This window comes from Aquarana catesbeiana, linkage group LG13 (genome assembly GCF_042186555.1).
Source record: "Aquarana catesbeiana isolate 2022-GZ linkage group LG13, ASM4218655v1, whole genome shotgun sequence".
Taxonomy (NCBI): Eukaryota; Metazoa; Chordata; class Amphibia; order Anura; family Ranidae; genus Aquarana; species Aquarana catesbeiana.
The window spans coordinates 181,540,900-181,558,920 of record NC_133336.1 but is presented as its reverse complement, the minus strand read 5'-3'; the positions used below and the strand labels follow the sequence as shown (position 1 = coordinate 181,558,920).

At 43.1% G+C, this 18,021-nt stretch overlaps 1 protein-coding gene across 5 annotated transcripts in view; it reads right to left on the bottom strand.

Moving 5' to 3' along the window:
• The window catches only part of ARHGEF11 (Rho guanine nucleotide exchange factor 11), a 277,886-nt gene that overhangs the window by 12,261 nt on the left and 247,604 nt on the right, over positions 1–18,021 (bottom strand). For 4 of the 5 annotated variants that reach the window (XM_073610617.1, XM_073610619.1, XM_073610618.1 and 1 more), the window contains 4 exons: positions 17,875–17,930; positions 16,310–16,525; positions 13,847–14,257; positions 1,801–1,896 (listed from right to left, as the gene is read on the bottom strand). In XM_073610617.1, coding sequence (XP_073466718.1) covers positions 1,801–1,896; positions 13,847–14,257; positions 16,310–16,525; positions 17,875–17,930 — 779 coding nt within the window. The remainder of the gene's footprint in view (positions 1–1,800; positions 1,897–13,846; positions 14,258–16,309; positions 16,526–17,874; positions 17,931–18,021) is intronic. The other variant, XM_073610622.1, reaches the window with a different exon arrangement.

The window sequence follows — 18,021 nt, the reverse complement described above, 5'->3', positions numbered from 1 at the left end:
AACATTAAATTCATTCTTACAATAGCTTGTTAATTGTAGAGAAATACACTATATGTCTAAAACTTTATGGACAACTGACCATCACATCTATATGAGCTTCCTGGACATCCCATTCCACTACCATCGGCATTTTATATGGTTGCCACCCTTTCCCCACCCCTTCCTCATGGTCGTATAAAAACTTTTTGGCCAAACTTATTGAGGCAAATGATCATTTGTGAGGTCACACATTAAAGTCGGATGTGAAGACCTAGCTTACCATCAGCATTCCAGTTCATCCAAAATGGCTCAGTGCAGGCCACTTGATTTCCTGCATACTACAATTGTCTATTTGTCTTTATGGAATGGGCTATGTGCACAAAGACACCTCCTGCTGAAATAGAAAAGGGCCTTTCTTAAACTGTAACATTACTGGTACCCTTCACTGGAATGTTTAAACTCAATCATTTGAAGGGGTGTTCATATACTTTTGGTCATACAGTGTAGGTGTAATGGTCAAATATCCACCAGCCTTTGACCATATACTGTAAATATGGCTTCTAATATCTTGTGCGCGGCACAGAACTATATTCCATGGATGGCACTGATCTCTTGTTAGGCTTGGACCTTTCAGTAAGTTATAACTATAGTTCTAATGCTCCATTCTAAACAACCTCACTTCACTGAATCCCAATGGGATTGATTTACTGAAACTGGAAAGTTCAAAACCTGGTGCAGCTTGTTCAATTGAGCTTTGGCAAAAGAGAAACTGGAAGGTTTCTATGTAGAGCTGCACCACATTTTGTACTCTCCAGTTTTAGTGAGTCGACCCCAATGTGTACTTTTTAAAAACTTCTTCTGTATTCAAATGAGCCTCTCTCAATTTATTAACAGCTTAGTGACCATTTGAAAAAAAAAATACTATTCAAAATTGGATGAAGGGGATTAAAAAAAAAGTAGACTGTAGATATTAGCGTGGTAATTAAGCAATAGGCAGATCTGGTAAAATTAGCAGAAAATTTGTAAAACGTCCCTCAGAAGCCTTAAACGTTGGTAATATTTAGGAAAAACTTGAAATGATGGCCTTTGTTATGATTTTTAAGTGCTTTGTGAAATAAAAGAATGATTATTTGAGGTCTCTAGTTCTCAAAGCAGAAACATCCAAAAATGATACTAATGCACTAAAATACAAGGTCTGCTTAGTTATTAGTCCCCCACCAAGATGACAAAACATTTGATTAAAGCAACAAAAAATAATCTGAAAGAAAAAAATAAAAAATACTTACCTTACTTCTAGGATTCTGACCACTTTCTGCATCCATTAACTCAATGCTGAATGCTAATGTCACTGGGCATCACTGCAAGACCTTGTGAAAGTTTAGGACTTGGGAATCAACAAGTTTCTCAGAATCCAGGATTAATTTTTATTTTTTATTGCTTTAATCTTGCATTTTGTAATCGGTGGGGGTCTGCCACATAGGTAAGCCTTGTACTTTAGTGCAAGGTCCCCCTTAATGAATAAAAAAAAGCACAAGAAATATACCACCTGTTCAAATCTCAGAAGACAATCAGCTTGTCCGAACTGATAAAACAAGACCACCGTTGAAATGTTGACTTAAAAAAATTGAGGGAAGTTTTACCTTTTTTTTAAAATTAATTTATATATTTTACCATTTTTTTTTTTTTTTGCGTGAACTTGAGTACAAAGGGTGATGCCACTGTATGCTAAGAGTGATGGCAAGAGGATAGACAGCAATGCATCATCTAGGTAACTAGATCCGCCTTTTCTCCTGGCCATTCTTACAACTCAAAAAGAATTACCATCTAAAACTGTTCTGCCGCCAGCTTCCTGCAACACTCTGTCTGATTGGCTGCTGTCTGGCAACGGAATGACATCATTATTGCCCACCACCTCAGCTGTGCAGAAGACACCAGAAAAAGAGAAAATAAAGTAAAAAAAGAACACAAAGTAAAAAAAATAAATAAATAAAAGGAAGGGGGAATATGGTGGAAAGACAAAACAAAAATAAAATTTAGAAGATAAAACAGAAAATCAGCTGAAAGAACGTTAGTGTGCACATTTGATTGAAAACTCTGAGGAAGAATAATTCACTGTAGGTGATATAAGGAGATCGATAAAGTTGTGACTAAATCAGCAGCGTGATAGAGACACACACATTCAATACAATTTAAGTACTGTATGTATATTGTAGGAAAGCCCTTGGGTTAGTTAATTTATTAACATTTGTTTTTCAGGGTATTTCCTCTGAGCAACAGATGTGGTTGAGATTTCAAATATAACAGTATAACAGAATATAAAAATATTCAATTATGAACATTCTGCTTTTTTTATAGGTAAACCTTGATCCGTTTCCTGCAGAAATGGTATGGTCTACAGGAAAAGTGGGAATAGAAATAAGTCAGAGAGGTAATAAAAGGTAGTAAAAAAAAAAAAAAAAGAAAGCCAAAAGGGACAAAAAGGATATGGGGGTAAATTAGAGGTTACAGGAATAGAGAGAAATTTGGAAACAACAAAAGGGACGAGGCCACTGAAGAGGGGAATAAGCAGGCCCACAAGACTAAATGGTCTTAAGGTAAATAAAAGGGTATATCAATTGTTATTCTCTTATTTTGACAATAATAAGAAATAAACCAAAACTTGGAGATAGGAGAGGATTATTCATAAAATAATTTTCTTGTAATCTAATGAGGGGCACAGTATGTCTTTAACCTCCGAGCATCAGATGAGGCCAAAATATCCACCTAGAAGAACTCCGAAAACTTGATAAGTACTCAAGGATCTAGTAGACAGCAGGAAAGGGTGAAACCTGATCCTTGAGAACTTGAGCTTGGATGATGGTCTGTATCAGCCACCTAAAAATGGTGGAGCGAGAAATTGGGGAACCCTTATGGGGACCATTTGGGAAGGCAAAAATGAGTCAGTATTTCTGAAAGAAAGAATATGAGATATACTTTCATGCCTAAACCACACCCAGGCAATGGAGGTAAATTTCCTTTTGGTGAACTGGATTTGAATAGAGGAAAGAAAGAATGATGTCCTGGTTGAGTTGAAAGGCAAAAATGAACTTAGGCAAGAAGACCCGGATCTCGCCAACACCTTGTCCTTTTGAAAAATTACTTGCAGGAAATGAGCACCAGTTCAGACACATGCCTCAGAGGTGATAGCTACCAGGTATACCACTTTGTGGGTGAGAGTAGAGAGGAATGTCTCTAAAGGGATCATTCTGCAGTTTCTGAAACAAAGGTCTTGATCAAAAAGTGAGAGGCCAATGGTCTCTGAAACAAGATAGAAAAGCCAAAAACCTGAACTTGGTCAGTTCTGAGAACATTGGTCCAGACCCAACTGCAGGGAAAAGTATTTGTCCGGTGCAGAAAAACCTAGGGTAGATACCCCAAAACTCACACAAGTGAAGTAGGACTTCCATGTCTAATGATAAACCTTGTGACGTGTAATCTTCCTAGTTTTTATCATCGTAGGAAACACCACCTCGCCCCAGTCTCCCAAAACTAGGCTTTAAAAGACAGCCATTCTGCTAAAGCCAGCAACCATGAAGCAGGATGGCAAATCAGTCCTTGAGATAGAGGATTCTGACAATCTGGAAGAGCCCACAAAGTCTTATACGATGGGCTTGTCACAATCGCCTTGGCAGAATCTCAACCCTACGAAGCAGTCGAGAAATACATTTTAGGGAGAAAGGCATAGGTCAGGGTATACTTATCCCATGTAGCCACTAGAGCATCCACTGCTTGCATTAGAGAATCCCTGAACCTGGAGACAACACTGTCCAGTTGTTAAACCTGGAGGCCTACATCCAACAACCTCCACCTGTAACACAGGTCCTGCAACATCCAACTGGATTTGGATCAGATTACCTTTCAGTAGAATGGTTCAATGCTGTAGACACAACCAAACCTTGCAAAGCTCCAGGTTGTTGGTGCAGGGAACTTGGTCACTGCAGGAGTCTCATCTTCTGATTAACAGGCCACTACAGCATTAAACAATTCTACTGGCGTTCTCTACAACTTTGAATCATTCTACTGGAGGGTAATCCAATCCAAATTCAGTTGTACAATACCACTGCAGTGGTGTAAATCAACCATCAAGGAGATACCAGGAGTTTTGCTGTGGCAAGAGAGTTAGAATGGATCCTGTGTTGGGCTGAAGTTCATGTTCCAGCCTTGTCCACTGCATACATCCCAGACATGGACAATCTGAAAACAGACTTATTCCCTCGGCAGCACCTGTACTCAGGGTAATTGCTCAGTTCAAGCAACGATTTCTGAAATTTCAGCTAGAAGCTCTAGCAGTGCTGTAGAGAAGAGTCCCGACTGAAAAAAGAAAAAAGGGTTCTAGCAAAAACAGGTTCGTTTTTCACACAGCAGAGATGAAGAGAAGATGTGCATCCTCCTAGGACACTAGTAAAGAACCAAGGTACAAGGGGTTATCCTGGGCTGGCCTATAGCTTGATTGCTAGTGTCCAATCCTCCTGTAGGTGACAGTATAACCAGAAGGTTAAAGACTTCCTGTGTCCCTCAATGGATGAGAAAAAAATGGTTTCCACCATTTTACACTACCCCTAAACAATGGAACCTTTCAAGTAACTTTATTTTTTGTATGTAAAGTAAACTGTTCTTTTTTAGTTTTGGATAGATTATGGAAGAGTTATAACCTCTGTTTAGTTGTATTACTGTTTGTGTCCCCAATGGGGAGATTTATTCCCATTTGTCCTGGTAACCACTGTCACTGGGACTAAAAAGTGAGGCAAAATCCAACATTTTATATCATCATTGGAAAGGAGGAATAAGGAGAAATCTTCCAATAGAAATGCTTGTTGTGGCGTCAACTCTCTAAAAGAGAGCTTTCCTCACTTTAAAGAGATTTCATCTTGCTTCCTGTTGGAAGTGAAGTTAAAGCAAATTTCCTTTCCCCAATGGAAAGCAGAGGGAAAAACTGACATTGTTTTAAAGTGAACTATGGAGAAATGTAAAACAGAAAATAAATGTTCAAACAATCTTTATCAACAGACCCCTAATAATACAAGTATTTTGGACAACTGTACTTTTTACAGTGCAAACAGTAGTACAGTTTTGTCACATTTATTATGAATTAGCATTATCTGCCCTGAGTTACCAACCTCAATGAGAAGGGAGAATACAGTATTTGCCGGCGTATAAAATGAGCCCCCCTAATTTTACAGTTTTTTTTTTTTTTTACAGTTTTTGCCTATACTCACCGTATAAGACGACCCCCCTTCCGAGGCTTCATATTTCCTTCTTCTTGCTGGAGCCATACCGCACTGAGCCAATTGCGAGCAAATGTATTTTAATGAATACAAAGCCGGCTCTGATTGGCAGAGGCTGTAACATCATCAGCCAGCGCCTCTCTGACTCTCAAAGCCAATCCGAGCAAGCTACTGTATTGTAGCCTGCTCGGATTGGCACTCCAATCCGAGCAGGCTCTATATTCATTAATAGAATACATTGCTCGCTGGGATTGGCTCAGCGGTGTATACTGTATGTAGCCGAAGCTACATACAGTATTACCACATATCCAGCGGGCATCTGGCGGGCTGACATCCAGCGAGCGACATTTTATACCCGGCGTATAAGACGACCCCCACTTTTTGGCCATTTTTTTTAAGTGTAAAAGGTCGTCTTATACGCCGGAAAATACAGTAAAATGTTGCCAATAATTTATAGGAGTGAGTATTAAAGTAATGCATATAACCTATAAGCTAAAATCATGAGTATGGGCATTGTGACCTTATTCAGTGTCAGTGCTGCATACATGAAGACAATCTCATCCATTTTCTGTAAAGTCTTCTGATGGACCAGTAACCAAGGATGGCCTAGTTTAGTGAATGGTTAACTATCTGCTATATTTGTTTGGAAAATTAAAGTTACGTACCGGTAACGTCTTTTCCTGTAGTCTTTCAGGACAGCCACAATAGAGAGATAGTCTCCTCCCCTTCCTCTGGAAACACTGCGCCCATAAATTCTCTCCTCCCCTGCCGGACCTCAGTTCTTTCAAGAGTACCTCCGGCCAGCTGGGGAGACACAAGAACACATTAATAACATACCAATCAATATCATTACCATATTGCGTTCTGGTCTTTAATAAGACCCCCCCAAGCTTAGGGTGGGTAACTAGGGCTGTCCTGAAAGACTACAGGAAAAGACGTTACCGGTACGTAACTTTAATTTTCCCTTTTCGTCATTTCAGGACAGCCACAATAGAGAGGATAATCGAGCACTTACCAATTAGGGTGGGACTACAGCTTGCAGAACTTTTCGCCCAAAAGCCTGCTCACCTGCCGCCACCAAGTCCACTCTGTAATGTCTAACGAAAGTGGAGTAGCTGGACCAGGTTGCTGCCTTGCATATTTGCTCTGGCGTTGCTCCAGCCTTCTCTGCCTGGGAAGTTGCCACTGCTCTGGTGGAGTGTGCCTTTATGCCTCTAGGGATCTCCTTCCCTGCTAAAGAATATGCCTGCCCAATAGCTAATCTAAGCCACCTGGCAATCGTGCGTCGGGACGCTCTGAGACCCTTTCTGGCCCCAGAAAACAAAATAAATAGAGAATCAGACTTCCTTATTGTTTTAGTCATCTCTAGGTATTGTAGGATACACCTCCTTACATCTAAAAAATGAAATTTTAGTTCCCTTTCACCTGAAGGATTGAGACAAAACGAGGGTAGGACTATTTCCTGGCTTCTGTGAAAGCCTGACGCCACTTTAGGCAAAAAAGCTGGATCAGTCTTAAGGACTAACCTGTCTGGCAAAATAACACAAAAAGGAGGTCTAATTGATAACGCCTCAATTTCGCTGACCCTCCTGGCAGTTGTCACTGCTACTAAAAATACTGTTTTTAGGGTAAGCTCCCTTAACAGGCACTTGTCCAATGGCTCAAAGGGATTTCCCGTAAGGCTCTTTAAAACCAGAGATAGGTCCCACCCGGGAAAGGGAGGACCCCTGGTAGGTCTCTGTCTTGACAGTGCCTTAAAGAATCTGACCACCCATGGATTGGTAGCCAGAGACTTCTCCAGATAAGCACTGAGTGCTGAAACCTGACTTTTAAGGGTACCTACAGATAAACCCTTGTCCGCTCCACACTGCAGAAACTCCAACACAGCTACGGGACTCTGCACCGAGAAGGAGTTTTCTATGCACCATTTGTTGAAAAGGAGCCAGACCTTTTTGTAAATCCTATGTGTCTCCTTTTTCCTACTGTTGAGGAGGGTAGAGATTAAGCTCTCCGAAAACCCCTTGGATCTTAATATACCCTCCTCAGTAGCCAGGCCGCTAATTTCCACTGCTGCACCTGTGGGCAGAGGACTGGACCCTGCGACAGAAGATCCTTTCGAGGTGGAAGGAAAAGGGGCGGCTCCGCTGCTAACTGACTGAGGATTGAAAACCATGCCCTTTTCGGCCAATGTGGAGCTACTAGAATGAGAGAGGTGCTCTCTAGTTGAAACTTCCTCAGAACCGCCGGTAACAGCACCGGAGGAGGGAAGGCGTAGCATGTCCTGAAATGCCAATTCTGAGACAATGCGTCCACCCCCAGTGCTCCTTCCCCTGCATTTAGGGAGAAAAACCAGGGGGTTTTCGCGTTGTCTTTTGAAGCGAAAAGATCCACTTCCGGGGGTCCCCATTTCTTGGATATGAGATTGAAGACCTCCTGGTTGAGGGCCCAATCTCCTTCCTTTAGACTCCTCCGGCTGAGGAAATCTGCGATTATATTCCTCTCCCCTCTCAAAAAAACCGCTGAGAGTGAGAGGGTGTTGGACTCGGCCCAGCTTAGAATATCTTTTGCTAGGGCCAACAGACTTCCGCTCCTGGTGCCTCCCTGCTTGTTTATATAGGCCACGGTGGATGAGTTGTCCGACCGTACCTGTACATGGTGGCCCTGGAGTTCCTTTTTGAAAAATCTGAGGGCTAGGCCTACTGCCCTTAGCTCTTTCCAGTTGGAAGACCTTTGCAGTTCGTCGCCCTTCCATGTGCCCTGCGCTAGAAGGGATCCCAAATGTGCCCCCCAGCCTTTGCCACTTGCGTCCGTGGTTACGATCTGCGGGACTGGGATAAGCCACAGACGTCCCTGTGACAAGTTCACTTCCTTCCTCCACCACCAAAGAGATCTTTTTATTTGATGGGGAACCTGTACTAAGGTGTCTAGATCCCTCTGACTGTGGTCCCATACTCTTAGTACATATGACTGCAGGGGACGAAAATGTAATCCTGCCCACTGCACCGCTGGAAGAGTAGATGTTAGAAGGCCTAACGTTGACATTATGGACCTTTTTGACACCAGATGGTTGCACTGGAGGGAGAAAACTGCTCTGTCCAGCTTTAGAATCTTTTCCCTTGGAAGGAAAACTCTCAAAAGCGTAGTGTCCAGCAGGTATCCCAGGTACACAATGCGCTGTGAGGGAATGAGACTGGACTTTTCTAAGTTCAGCAGCCACCCCAACCCTGTTAGTACCCGCTTTGTAAGATCGAGGTCCTTGATCAACTGTTCTGGGGATACTGCAAATAGGAGCAGGTCGTCCAGATAGGCTATGACTGACACCCCCTGGAGTCGCAGGAAGGCCAACGCCTCTGCCAGTACCTTTGTGAATATGCGGGGCGAGGAGGATAGCCCGAAAGGCAGTGCTTGAAACTGTAGATGCAGTATTGTACCTTTCAGGTCTATTGCTAACCGGAGAAACTTTTGGGAGGTTTCTGCGATAGGGACGTGTAAATACGCGTCTCTGAGGTCCAGAGACACCATGTAACCGTTGTGCGGCAGCAGGGCCCTGACCGTAAAAATTGACTCCATGCGGAATCTTTTGTAGCAAATTGACCTGTTTAAGGGTTTTAAATTCAGAATCAACCTGAATTTCCCTGAGGGTTTTTTCACTACAAATACGTGGGAATAGAACCCCTCTCCTTCCTGCCCCTTTGGTACTCTGTGAACTACGTTCTGAATTTCCAGTTCCTTCAGGGCGTCTACCAAAGCTTCGGCCCTTGCTGTGCAGGTGGAAAGCTGCGTAACAAGGAACCTTTGCGGGGGGGGCTTTGAGAATTCCAAGAGATACCCCCTTCTTATGACCCCCAGGATAAATCGATTGGGTGAGAGGGTCTCCCACTGTGGAAGGAAGGCCCCCAATCTTCCTCCCACCGTGCCTAGAGAGTCATTGATCTTTGCGGGCTTTCTCAGGAGGGCGAAAAATCGCCCCTCCTCTGCCCTTGCCTCTTTGGCCCCAAGTTTTCTTCCCTCGTTTGGGAGAATCCTTGCCTTTTTTCGGACGAAACCCCTTCCTTGCCTGAGCTGGGGCTTTCCGTTTAAGCGGAAAGGACTTCTTTTTGTCCGCTGTACGGTCTAAGACCGTCTATAACCCAGGACCAAAGAGTAGATCACCTGTCAGGGGTATCCCGCACAATTTGACTTTAGAGGCGGTGTCCCCCGGCCAAGTTTTCAGCCAGAGCGCTCTTCTGGCCGAATTTGCCAGTGCCGCTGATCTGGCCGACATACGGACTGACTCTGCCGAGGCGTCTGCAATGTATGCGATTCCTCGCAGAATCGTGGGGAACGAGGCTAGGATAGTTTCCTTGGCTGTGCCAGCTTCAATATGCTCCTGAATCTGGAAAAGCCAATGTTCTAAATTGCGGGCTACCACAGTAACAGCCATTTCTGGCTTTAAATTACCCACAGTTGAATCCCACGTCTTTTTTAGAAGTGAGTCTATCCTCTTGTCCATGACATCCGACAAGGCCCCCATATCCTCGAATGCCAGGTCTGTGTGTCTAGAGACCTGAGAGAAGGCGGCGTCCAATTTGGGATTTTTATTCCAAATGGACCCTGGATCCTCTGAAAATGGGAACCTTCTTTTAAGGGAGCTAGAAAAAAAGGGTTTCCTCTCAGGATCCTGCCACTCCTTTTTAATCGTTTCCACCAGAACTTCATGTACTGGAAAAACTTTTCTTTTTTGATCTCCCAAGCCCTTATACATAAGGTCATGGAGGGATAGGGGTTTTTTATCCTCGTGTATACCGAGGGTTGTATATATTGCCCCTAAGAGGTCTTCCACCTCATCCAGGGACAATTTATACCTGGAGATTTTCCTGGACTCCCCGTCCTGGTCTTCCCCTTCTGACTCCTCATGGGAGTCAGACGTGCCACTGTCCGGTTGCCTCAGCTCCACCCCGGAAGGGCCTGACGTTTCCTCTGCCATAACTAAATTAGAAGATCTGGCAGGTGCAGAGCCCTGAGCATGAGGCGGGGTTGTATCCTGCTGAATGGGTTTAGAGGGAAGCTGAAACGTCTCAAAAAACATTTTAAAGGATGAAAAGGTGGATGACAGCTCCTTCACAGAAGCTGCCAAACCAGACTGCTGTTCAGATTCCCTTTCCTTAACCAGGGAGTCTATGCATTCTTTACACAAAACCTTAGTCCATGCTTCCCCTAAACTGTCTCTGCAAGAGGCACACTTCCTTTTAGAGACATGAGTGGACTTTGTTTTTTCTGTAGATTCCTGAAATTACATACAAAAACCACATATTACATTCAGCATGTTTAAGTGGAAACAACCCTGGGAGTGTACCAGAACCACCTTAAGGGAACTGCGCACACCCCCCCCCACCCCCTGACCACCCAGGGGGTCTGCCCCCCCTCTAAGTAAGGAACCATACATGAGGAGGAGCAATCCTTAGATAGAGAGGACCCTTCCCCAGGGAACTCTTACCTTTGGAAGGCTGGAGATAGCGTCCGTATGAGTTGCAGCATCTGCCTCAGACATGACTGCAGGTGGTTGCCTGTGTAGAGTCTCACACTGTCTCCACGTGTAGCGACTCACTCCAGCCTGAGCCCGGCCCCCTATCAGCACCGCGACCCGGAACCGGAAGTCGCGGGTCAAAGGGAAAGCGTCCGCCCCCCCACCGGAAATGACGTCACCCGTCGTCCGGCCCGCTGGTTCCAAATTTTGCGGCCTGTACAGAGTACAGGGAGAGCGGACAGTCTCCATGCTGCGGCCCTGTGGACGCGATAGGGGTCCCCCACGACCTGATGCCGCGCTCAGCAAGGAAGGGGTGGCTTCAGCTGCGGTAAGCACCGCCACTCTTTATCCTGGAAGCCCCTGCTTCCCTAGGGATGTTTCTTTAAAAAGAAAGGCCACAGTCTCCCTGACTGCACCCGGCCTGGTTCCTCTGCACAGTGTCTCCCCACCGGAGGAAACACTAATAACTGAAGTCCGGCAGGGGAGGAGAGAATTTATGGGCTGGCGCAGTGTTTCCAGAGGAAGGGGAGGAGACTATCTCTCTATTGTGGCTGTCCTGAAATGACGAAAAGGGAAAAAATGCTTGCCTATCTGCTATATTTGTTTGGGCAATGCTTCCCAACTTTATACAAGTATGTGCTCCTTTAAAAATATCTGCAGTTACCACCTGGAATTGGTTAACTTTCCTCAAGCACCTTCTGATACATGTATATTTATTGCAAGTACTGTATGTCCTAAATGTTTTATCCACTTCAGGGCAAAGTAACAGCTTCATTGGATAGATTGCCCGCTCGGCTACTAAAAATTATCTTCCATTTGCTCATCTTACTCCCTGGCCACCTAGTGTAGACCTTTCCAAAATCCCTGTGCTAGTTATGTGTTAGGTCTGGGTTGAAGCTTCCACAGGTTAAAGACCCTAATATTTCCTCTAGCATTAAGATCTGATGATTTTCTACTCAGGCATCCAAAGCTGTATGGGAAGAAGCGGAGAAAGTAAAATGTCCAAGCAGAGGTAGCCTCTGAACCTGTCAATTCACTCCCTGTGGTCCAAAAAACATTGCTTGGGAATGTCTGTGCTAAAGGTTACCAAAAGGAAGACCATTCCCTACTCTGCTGTTCAGAGTTCTTGGGCGATCCTCTGCACTTCCTCTTAATATAGAGCCCTGTATTTACAGAACAAAACCTTCAGCAGAGATGGACCATTTGACTCCTGGGTGTAATAATGTTATTAGATCCCTATCTGCCAAACAGAAATGTAAGCATGTAACAGATCCTTTATGAATGGTGTTAACATGGAACTACAGGTTGTCTATAAAATGGGGCACAAATTGATGACCAACACACAGTGGAAGTTTGGGAAGCAGTGAAACAAATCTGTACTTTCTAACACTCTAAATTCTCACTACAATCCAAAATTGAAGTAACACACAAAAACCTTACAAAAATATGAAGCATCAAAGACTTAAAGTGGTTGTAAACCTAAAACCTCAAAAAAAAAACAAAAACACATTCTTTTGCACAGTTTAGTAGATAATGTCGTTATAACCTAATTCACATTGTGTGCACCTCTCAAAAAGTCATTTGGTTGTAGCCCTCAGAAATGTGCCGATCTCTGGGCATGGCATAGCGTCAAAGCTTGCGGGGTGGAGACCTAACATCACACTATTCCTCTTCCACCTATACAGTGTCTCTCACTGTGATGTCTCTCTTCTCTCTGTATTCTCTGATGTCTCTCTCCCTCTCTGATGTCTCTCTGTATTCTCTGATGTCTCTCTCTCTCGGTATTCTCTGTCTCTCTCCCTCTCTGATGTCTCTCTCCCTCTCTGATGTCTCTCTCTCTCTGTATTCTCTGATATCTCCCTCTCCCTCTCTGATGTCTCACCCTCTACCTCTCTGACGTCTCTCTCTCCCTCTCTGTTGCGTCTCTCTCATGTTTCTCTCTCAGTGAGCTTTATACGTGCATCCCCAGAGGAAAGGAGAGAGGAAAGTGAAAGCAACCTCAGATTTGATCTCTGTCACAGCAAGGTACAGGGCAGCAGGAGACACGACCCCTTCGCACAAACTTATACATATGACTCATTATACAGACTGCCAATGAAAGGAGAAGGGAAGCGGCACCACCATTTTTTGGTTTAATCAGTACAGTGGGGAGGATTACAGATAACAGGCTGTTCTTCCACCAGCCATACTGTGCACAAAGGATTTGTGGCCTTTAAAGCTGCATGATTAATCGTTAAAAAAAAAAAAAAAAATCACGATCTCGATTCAATCCCCCTCATGATCTCTATGCAGCATTTTCCCAATTCATTCATGTAACAAGTGCAGAGAGTTCTCTGCTCACGCTGTCGACAATAAACGTAAAAAAAAAAACAGGCAGTCTGCCAAGTTTTTCACAACATTGTCAGTGCTGAGAGATAAGTATAAACATTGTAACATTTCGTTCTTTTTAGAAGATCAAAGGGATAAACTTCTGTAGTGGTTAAATTGACTTCATCTGTAAATGAAGTCAATTTAACCACTTAAAGACTAAACCTTTTTTCTGACACTTGTTGCTTACAAGTTAAAATCAGTAATTTTTTTGCTACAAAATTACTTAGAACCCCCAAACTTTATATATATATATTTTTTTAGCAGAGAACCTAAAGAATAACATGGCGGTTGTTGCACTATTTTTTTTACACTGTATTTGCGCAGCGGTCTTTCAAATGCAATTTTTTTTTTTTTTTTTTAAATACACTTCAATGAATAATAATAAAAAAAAGTAAACAGTAAAGTTATCCCAATTTGTTTTGAATAATGTGAAAGATGATGTTAAACTGCGAGAATAGTGAGAGAATCGTGAGAGAATCGTGATCTTTATTCTAAGCAAAAAAATTGTGATTCTCATTTTAGCCAGAATCGTGCAGCTCTAGTTCCCTTGTTTATTAAATTTAGTCTTCTGTTTTTATTTTACTCTCTAGGTTTACAACCACTTTAATCCTCTTGAAAGACCCAATTGTCTATTATATCTTTTAGATATATCTTGCATAAAAGTCACCTAGAAGACTAAAACTCAAATAAATACACACGGAGGCTAAATGTGCCTAATGTTCCTTACCTTTTCTGACAACCTTGTAGCTTGTGTTAGTTTGGTCCTCAGAAGTAGCTTCAGATGTCTCAGGGGGCAGGAGAGATGTCCTTTGCGGGTGGCTTTCCACCAGGTTCCAAGCATTTTCCTCTCCATCGTTAGATGGTATTTTGTGCTGGTTAGTGAGGTCCACCACAGACCTACCACTTTCTGAAATGCTAGAAGGTCTGGAGGGTGAATCTTCCCTGTGATCACCCAAAATGTTTCCATCTAATGTTTCTAATACTGAGTCTGCCGTTGCCTCCCACGGGTGTCCGGCCCCACCGGTGACTGATGGTGTGGGTGTGATATCATCCTCTGGCTCAGCCACAGGGGCAGCATCATACTCTGAATGCCGTATTGGGTAAAGGCTTCGTAGAATCAGCTCCCGGAGATGCTGGACTAAAGGAAGACACAAATTATATTACAAAGTCATCAACCGAAATGATGTGCAAATTAAATAAAGATAAAAATAGTCACTGACAAAAAATATTTTTAAGGGGTGGAGTCAGAATACAGAGCTTCTTTTAATGGTCAGGGATGATCAATGAAGCACCACAATTGAATAAAAAAAAACCCCAAAAAAACTGAATAATATTATAATTTTGCTTTTTAAAACAGCGCACGATAAGGTAATGATGTATTTTAAGACTTACACCCGGTACACACTAGATGTTTTCTCAGCAGGTTGAACAGAAAAAAAAACTGTCAGCTCCGGTCAGAGCCACTGTACTAATGATCCGACGTTAGTACAGTGACAACCCCCCACTGAGCTGTTGTGTTCTCACAGGGGGGCCCCCCGCCGGAACTCTCCAATCAGCACTTTCAGCCTTTGGCTGAGAGTGCCGATCGGGAGCCGGTTGGCTGCTGGTTTTCCAGCATGCTCGTCCGACAGGGGCCGGCCAAATGGCTGGCTTCTGTCGGACCGGCTGCCATACACATGGGGCAAATGTTGGCCAGTTTTTATGGTCGCCCGGCTGACCTTGTCACTTACTTTTCTCTACACAATGCAGTTGATTTAAATTCTAAAACTGGAGAGTGCAAAATCTGGTGCAGCTGTGCACGGTAGCCAATCAGCTACTAACTTCAGCTTGTTCAATTATGCTTTCTCAAAAAAACACTAGAAGCCAATTGGTTTCAGATGCAGGGCTGCAGTCAATTTTGCACTTTTCAGTTTTAGTAAATCAACCCCAATGTTTTCTCCTATATTGTAATTTTATATGTGACAAATCTGGTAGGAGATAAACACTATGGGTTATTCGCTAAAGGAAGAGAGCACGTTTTTTCCATTCATTGAATGAGGTGAAGCCAGGTTCACTTTGTAAAGAATATTCAATCATGTTAAAAAGAGAAAAAAAAATAGAAAACACAAGATTTTTGCTTGCACCTGATTGGATAATTGAAGCACACTTCATTTATCAAACTAGGTGAAAATTCACTTTGAAAAGTGAAAAGGGTCTATTTATAAAACATGCCTTCCACGAATGTCAGATGCGATCATTCATGCTAAACGAATTAGGAACGTTTTGTAAGAGATCAATGCCTGTGTGTTCATCTCCATCTGGTGGCCAAGATGCGGAATAGGTTTCTGAATCACCTGAATGAAAAAACGATACAACATTTTGCCCTTTAGGGATTAATCTTACAAAAATTACGGTCATATTTCATCCAGTGCACACCAATGCTTATGACATTCATGCTAGCAAAGCTTTATAAATGGACCCCTTGGGGTCAACTTCTTTAAATCCACTGTACAGCAGAGCCTATAATGGGAGAGGGAAAAGCAGTACACAGCACAGAGAGCATAGTGAGCTCTTCAGTCTGATGCTTCTCATTTCACTGGCCAGCCACAGCCTGGGGAGAGTCCAGATCCATAAATGTTTTTTAATTGCAGGAGAGAAAAATCAGGTATCCTGCCTTGCCAGATAGGGCTGTGTAATCTCAGGAATGGCTGAACAGAACAATTCCTTTGGTAGTATTTATTCACACCTGCTGCTTAGGGTTAGGTGAAGGTTGTAGCATGAGACAGCCTATAAAAACATAAAAAATTCTTCTGGTAGGTATAAGCTCTCATAGATGTATGTCATCTGTGTATTTAACCGTTTACATGCAGTTCAGCTCTAACCCCTTCCTGCCCACCCTGGAGTCCCTTTAAACAATCTTAAAGCCCAAGGGGGTGGGAAAGATCGGCGATCATGTGACCACTGTGATTGGCTGTCACTGGGGTCCCATGATCGGAAGCCAGTCCTGCTGGCTACTGATGTCTTCTCAGGACCAAGAGCCGTCTTCGACAGCTTGGTCTTTGTGCTAAGAGCACACTCTCAGCACATAGACAGCAACACATATGTGCAGCATGGGAGCGTTAAAGCCCAGATTTTTACCATTAAAGATAAGGGGTACTGTGGTGTAAAGGGGTGAAATAATAACATATGGTATAATCTGTCATTGGCTCACCATCTTCTAGAGCAGATTCTGCTAAACCCTCTGTCGCTGAAGGCCACTGGTGGTTCAGATCAGATTGGTCCTCCACCCCGCCTCCTGCATCCTCTACTTTAGAGGGGAAGGGAACCTGTGTTGGGGTCTCGGCTTCATCCTCCTCCATCCCTTCTGGTTCCTCCAGGAGGACATCAGGTTTGTGAGAATGAACCAAGAAGTCATTGTGACTGTCATCTGCAGGGATAAATGGGGAGCTTGTTAGTGCTAGGCTTTGGAAAGTCAACCTACCCATGAGCTGACATGAGCTGAAGGGAGAAGGCGGAAGGAAGAGGACGGAAGGAAGGAAGGAAAGAAGGAAGAAAGGAAGGAAGGAGAAAGGGAGAAAAATGGGAAAGAAGAAGACAAGGGGAAAGAAGAAGATAGAGGGAGGAAGGAAAAAGAAAGAAGGAAGAAGAAAGAATGAGGAAGAAAGAAGAAACAAGGAGGGAAAAAAGGTTGAAAGAAGGAGAAAGAGAGAAGGGGTAAGAAGGAGAAAGAAAGAAGGAGAAGGAAAGAAGGAGAAAGAAAGAGCAGGGAAGGAGATAAAAAGGAGAAAGACAAAAGGAGGAAGGAAGGAAAAAAAGAAAGAAGGGAGGAAGGAAGGAAGGAGAAAAAAGAAAGGAGGAAGGAAAAAGAAAGAAGAAAGGAAGAAGGAAGGAGGTAGGAAGAAGAAAGAAGGAAGTAAGAAGGAGGAAGGAGAAGGAGGAAAAAAGGAGGAATAAAAAAAGAGGATGAAAGAAGATAAGGTGGCTAACCCAACAACTGAACAAAAGCACTCTTTAGTTAAAGGTTTAAAGCCATGACCATTTGTTTGATGATATAAGTGTAACTTTATTTTCTGTACTTCTTGAAAATGTTCTTGAAAACGAATGCAGCTACCACATTTAAGACTGGTAAGCTGCAATATATTATATTTTGTTCTTGGGTTTAGAAATCCTATAATTGCTATAGCTGCAGAAGAAACTGTATTAGTCATAAAACTCTACTACCCTATGCAAACTGACAAACTTTATATGACAGACAGATATGGTTAATTATGCTTATTGTAGCAACTTTTAGAAGAGACACTAAGCCCTCCCCTCCAGGATACACATACAGAAAAGATCCAATGAAACATGAAAACATGAAACAGAAAACAAAATGTGAAAGAAGCATAAAAAAAAACTTTACACAAATATTGCAACATTAAAGCGGAGTTCCACCCAAAAGTGGAACTTCTGCTCATCTGATTCCTCCCCCCCTCCGGTGCCACATTTGGCACCTTTCGGGGGGGAGGGGTTAGAGGGGGGATGCCAACATCGCTGAATTCCAGCACAGGTAAGTGTCCTATTATTAAAAGTCAGCAGCTGCAGTATGTGTAGCTGCTGGCTTTTAATTTTTGAAGTGGTGGGCGGACCTCCACTATAACTCCGTAACAACCGAAAAGCGCAAAAAACACAACTTTAAAATTACCTAAATACGCTACACCTAAATGTGATTGTAGCCTCAAGGGTGCTTGGTGCATAAAACGTAAACACAAACATTAAGTTATGTGTATAACCTACCTGCTGAGAGATCATCGCTATTGCTTCTTATGGCAACAGTGTCCTGTAGTACCGAACTGAAAGACCAAAGCAACATGGGCAATATGTCAAGACATAATATCATTGATTTATTACTTTTAAAATGAAAACTACGCAACATCAATTATA